The 6,000-nt window shown below is 33.3% G+C and overlaps 1 protein-coding gene across 1 annotated transcript; it reads left to right on the forward strand.

Moving 5' to 3' along the window:
- The first annotated feature begins 1,144 nt into the window (after nucleotides 1-1,144).
- On the forward strand, nucleotides 1,145-5,745 carry LOC132727281 (pyridoxine-5'-phosphate oxidase-like). Its single transcript, XM_060712714.1, has 7 exons — nucleotides 1,145-1,283; nucleotides 2,351-2,507; nucleotides 2,780-2,879; nucleotides 3,380-3,433; nucleotides 3,816-3,944; nucleotides 4,778-4,854; nucleotides 5,523-5,745. Exons 1-7 carry the CDS (start codon nucleotides 1,268-1,270, stop codon nucleotides 5,686-5,688), a joined length of 699 nt encoding a protein of 232 aa, XP_060568697.1. The 5' UTR covers nucleotides 1,145-1,267; the 3' UTR covers nucleotides 5,689-5,745.
- The last annotated feature ends 255 nt before the right edge of the window (nucleotides 5,746-6,000 follow it).

Genomic DNA, 6,000 nt, shown 5'->3' on the forward strand with positions numbered 1-6,000 from the left:
TTAAATACTTATTGCTCAAAGATATCCTTTGATATAATGATAATATAATCATATAGAAATATAATCATATAGAAGCTTATACATGTATATGAAACCATTTAACTTGAACTTAATTATTATGTCTCTTTAATGATATATAAATGTACATTTGTCATAATCATGTATCATATGTTTGTATATATATTTCATGTTGTATATGTTGTAATCGCTGAAAAGCGGAAATAAAGAGTATATATAAGTATCCCAAATCAACGTCATATTTATAGGACCAGAGTCTTGTTTTGCTGTTGCTCTACTCTGTGTCTCCTCTACGACAAGCAATCTCCGACGGGAAGAAAAAAGTATCATAGTCATTGATTCCGAATCTTTCAGAATGTGTTTTATCTTAAAAACTGCCTTAAAAGTGGGCTGTACGGGGAGAAAGCGAAGTGAGTAGGGGATAGGAAGCAATGCAGTGTTGTTGTTTTTTTCTTTCACATATTTCCGTTATATTTTTACAAAATGAAATCTTATGATCCATTTATTTATCCATCACCATCATCATCATTATTATTATTATTATTTGGGGCTATTCTTGACATCAAAATTGAAATGGAGTCCTTAATTTTAAAAATGTATTTGAATGTGTAATATTGTGAAGTAACCAAAGGAAGCAATTTACACATTATCAATGGCACTTATAAGCCACGTAAATTACCAAAACGTGGTCAAAATATGCATAAACAGCATCTACTGCGTAAGTAACGCGGTATCTAAATTCAGTAGTAGATTTCTAAATACTGAAAAATCAGTAATTAATCGCACATAATATGTAAAATATTACTTCAATCTTGAAACCTATTACCTTTTCTTACATCTTAGTACATGTTTCTCAAGTTTGATTTTATTGAAATATTTTGACTCATCTGGAGGCATATGTAGCTTTAAGTCGGTGCTGGGACATCCCAGGTCGGTGCTAGGGGTGTGAACGAACAGCAGATACAGTGTATGTAGATATCACTGTCCGTGTCTCTGTGACCAGGTAGTAATTTTTTTCGCTAAATTCTTTTATTAGTAGTATGTTTTGCATCAAATTCGCCTAGATATATAGAGCTCTGCCTTAATAGTTAAACATTAACGACCATAGCTCTTTTTTTGGGGGGCGCGAAAATCTACGGTAAGGTACGGTGTAAGACGGTGTTTGTTACTACTTCCTCCGTCAACATCCGTCCCAAGTAAACGTGACTGTTAATAAATTTCAAGCATAATTTTTAGCATAAATATCGAAATGGCAGACCTGTCAGGTATGTTTATTCAAAGAGTTTGTTTAATTGTTATGTTCTGCAAATATATAAACGGATGACACGCAGAAATAAGTCCATAATTAAACATGTTCAAGAATGGTTATTTAGCATAATTCTACATGTCAGTCATCTGTATCATGTATATTATGCATGTACATATTTAAGATTTAAGGGTCAATAAAAGGTGATTGTTGTACAATTTGATAAAAAACATATGGCCCAAAAAATTTTTGGGGTTTCGATTTATTTTAAATTGGCAAGGGGGAAACCCTGACGATGGGAAAAACATTCTAATCCCCTTTTTTAGGTTAAAGTTTTGAGTTTTTCGGAACCCTTTTTGTTAAAATGTATACATTGACCCTTTTACGTTAGTTGATTTTTAAAAAAAATACAAAATTGGGAAATTTTTTTATTGCAAAAACTTTACAGCAGAAATGAAAATGTAGTAGACTCAAAAAGTGTTCATGAATTTAAAATCAAGCTGGATCAACACTGGACCAGAGAAATACATGTACCATACAAAATTTAAAATGTTACCTGTAGCATAATGTTGTAAAAACTTATACAACAGCTACATATAGTCTACAGTATACATGTAAATAAATGTAAGACGATACCAACATGAATTTGTGGCAAAAGTTTGCAGAAAGAAGAGGGGCTTAAAAAAGATTTATCCATGGCAATCTCCTGGATTAGACCCCTATATATTTTTCAGGTCTAAAACTTGTATATCCTTTCGACGGCCATCCGATTTTCATAAACACATTAAAAAAGCCAGAATGTACAAAAACGAGGTTTTTACGGGGTTGCAGGAAACAAAATTCAAGTTTTACGCTGATTTCGCTTATGGATCTAGAAAAGGTATATTTTTGATATGTTTTAAAACTACGCGGCTATGGTGTCTTGTTAATATAAGAACTGGCTTTCAGAAATGTAAAAATTCGATACGTTTTCTTACGCTTTGGCCGTAAAAGGTGGTAAAGTTTAGACTACTCCTTTTATACCACAGATTCAATTTTAGAACTATAAAACAATTCAAATTATATCTTTCACTTACTTGTTTACAGATATGAGGCACCCTTATCATGGGATTGATTTCAAGTTTGATATGTCAGATCTGGCAAGTAGAGATCCAATAAAACAATTTGAGGCATGGTTTGAAGATATTCGTAAAAACAAAAAAGTTGAGGAACCAAATGCCATGGCTCTTGCTACAGCAACAAGGTGTAGTTTCTATTGGACAGTTTGAGTCATTAGTAGTTTAAGCTATATATATTTATAAATTAATTTATAAATAAGGAAACCGTTTTTTGTATTTTACATATTAAGGCAACTTATATATTTTGGCAACTAATCTATTTGTCTATATATTTTTTATCATCATTATTTAACCTTTGTTACATTAATAATATATTTATCAAGGATATTTTATATTCTTATTGAAGATATTTCTGTAAGCGTTAATGACTTAACATATTTTTTATTTGATTTTGCAGGTCAGGAATACCTTCAGTAAGGATTGTGTTATGTAAAAATATATCTCCAGAGGGATTCACATTTTTCACAAATTATGAGAGTAAAAAGGGGAAAGAACTGGTAAGATTTTTAAAGGTTATAGTTGTGGGCCTTTCAACTATCAATATGCCCCCCCCCCCTTTCTTTGAAGATAAGGGGATATGTTTGTTGGTCTGAAAATAGACCTGTTTGTTTTAGAGAACCATCAGACTTGGTAGGATGATCACCCTTATTCAGTATGGGACTCTGTGGAAGGTCAAGGTTATACCTACCAGAACCCTTGAATGTGTAAATCATTTCCCCTCAATAACTTGAGAACCATTTGATATATAGCCTTCAGACTTCTTAAGATAATCAACCACATTGAGTAGAAGACCCCTAATGATTTGGGGATGACAATGTGTATTGGTCACAGTGATCTTGACTTTGAAAACCTTTTCCCCTCAGTTTTAGTTTAATTTTAAATGCAACAAAAATACTTTTAAAAATGTTTGAAATATAATTAAAGGAAACATTTTAAAATTATATTGTAGAAAAGTTTAATTTAAATGTATAGATGTTTTAATACATTGTATTTGCAGGAAGAAAATCCACAATGCTCTTTAATGTTTTACTGGGAACCTCTGAAAAGATCTGTAAGTACTCATTCAGTCTTTCATTTCTTATACTTTGACACTTAGATTTGAATAATTGTTTATACTTTAAAAAGGTTATATTATTTTGTTACTGATTTATACAAACAGATTATCTATTCCCTCCCCCATCAGCATTTAACCCTTTCTCAAATGTCTGTAATGTTTTATCAGGACTTTTTGAAGAATAAGATTTATGTTGGACTGTTAGTGGTGTTGTAATACTTCATTAAAGTTTTGCATTCTATCTAACACTGTATACAAACAGGACCCAAAATTTTATATTTCACTGTGTGATATGGCTTATATCTCATTGATATATTAAAGTATCTCATTTTAAGGCATACAGATAACTTGTATACTCATTTGGTCTAAAATTATACAGGTAAGAATTGAAGGAAAAGTTGAGAAGATATCCACAGATAAGTCTAAGGAGTATTTCAACTCAAGACCAAAAGAAAGCCAGATTGGTGCAATAGTTAGTAATCAAAGTACAGTAATTCCAGACAGACAAGTAAGCATGAGTTATCTTTTCTTGTTATTGGGTACACAATGTTTAAGATGAAATGAAAATAATTCTACAAATAGATTTTACTTACTAGCCTTGCAACATTGTCATCCATGACTGTATGGTTATAGAGTTTGTAAATGAATAATCACCTTCTCCATTGTAACTGTGGGTTTGAATCCCTCCCTACAACCCCTGAATCCTTCCTTACAGCCCCTGAATCCTTCCCACAACCCCTGAATCCTTCCCTACAGCCTCTAAATCCTTCCCTACAGCCACTGAATCTTCCCTACAGCCCCTGAATCCTTCCCTACCGCCCCTGAATCCTTCCCTACAGCCACTGAATCTTCCCTACAGCCCCTGAATCCTTTCCTACAGCCCCTGAATCCCTCCCTACCGCCCCTGAATCCTTCCCTACAGCCACTGAATCTTCCCTACAGCCCCTGAATCCTCCCCTACAGCCCCTGAATCCCTCCCTACAACCCCTGAATCATTCCCCGTAGCCCCTAATTGTTTTCTTATATTTAAGTAGTCATCATACTTTGGGATAGGCCCTATCCCAAAGTATGATGACTACTTAAATATAAGAAAACAATTTTGCAAGTGCTCTAGCATACTAGGGGCCTCAAGGAATATTCTACAAGCAGTAGAACAGTCTTAGTTGACATTGAAGTTGACTCAGGTAAAGAATACAGGAACATTCGTTAATAAACAACTAGCAACTTTTTCATTCAAATAATCAAATAAACTTATTTTGAAAATGAAATTAACAACATAATTTAAAGAGATATGTGATTGCTGTAGTGAATTAGTGAACTATTTTGCTACTGATATTTCAGACATTAGATAGGAAATTGAAGGATCTGAAGGAACAATATGGGGGAGACGATGTTACTGTGCCTAAACCTGATTACTGGTAAGGACCATCTATTATATCTAGATTATACTGAAGAGATACATGTACTTTGACCAGTTTTTTTATGCTCATTGAAAACAGTTCAATAAAAAAACATCAAGAAAATGAAAAAAAAAATTTCATGATAAACGAACATTACTATGTCGGTCCAGGCCCCAAGGGTATAAACATTTAAAAAATCTCAACTCATATCTCAGCTCTGTGTTCTGAATTTCAAGGAAGTGGAGATTTTAGCTCAAAGTGAGTTAGTTTGGAGCATGTCATGCTAGGTACAATGAATGAATTTATGTGAGGAGCTCAAAAATGGTCGGTGGTTCCTCTATCTCGCAGGCTTATTGATTATATTGAATTCTTTGATATTTGGAAGCTATCCATCTTGCTTACAGAAGAGTGGTGGTTCTATGACTTATATCTGAAATAATGCATGAGAGGGGCACCCAAGGTCTTCCCTCTACCTGTAAAGCTAGAAAGTGGCAATATGACCTCTACAGTGTTGGTGTGACATGAAAACCAACCAAATTTTTAAAATGTTTTATTTGAAGTTTCAAATAAAATGAAAGTTATAGTTAATATTTTATTATTCAAAATAGAGGGAATGTCAACCAAAAAGTTAAATTCAAACGTGAATATAATCCTGTAGTAATCATGGTGATAAATTTTTTTGACAGGGGAGGATTCTTGGTGCGACCATATCAGTTTGAATTCTGGCAGGGGCAGACAAACAGGCTTCATGACCGAATCCAGTTTCGTAAACTTTCCGACGGTGAAACTTTTAACGAGACTCTTATGGTGAAAGGAGAAGGTGACTGGATCATAGAGAGATTATCGTCATAGCGATAATTGTAGTGCTATGAAATACTAAACTTACATGGGTGCAAGTTTTCAGGCATATGCCTGAAGTTCAGGTTGTTTGTGACAAATTTCATCATGTTTTACTATTACATTATGTAGAAAAATGATTATGAAATACAGTTTTCAGGTTTTTCAAAATTTTCAACTTGCACCCATGAACTTAACATTACATTCGCAGTCTTATTTGTGATCAAGAAATGAATCAAATATGAACCCAGTTTTTCAAAAGTAAATGTTGCAAATTTAATTAAATGTACTTTTGGTGTAAAGCTGCAAATTTTTGGTGTGGAGCTG

The sequence above is a fragment of the Ruditapes philippinarum genome, unplaced genomic scaffold, assembly GCF_026571515.1.
Source record: "Ruditapes philippinarum isolate M1 unplaced genomic scaffold, ASM2657151v2 ctg3604_1_1_1_1, whole genome shotgun sequence".
In the NCBI taxonomy this organism is placed as follows: domain Eukaryota; kingdom Metazoa; phylum Mollusca; class Bivalvia; order Venerida; family Veneridae; genus Ruditapes; species Ruditapes philippinarum.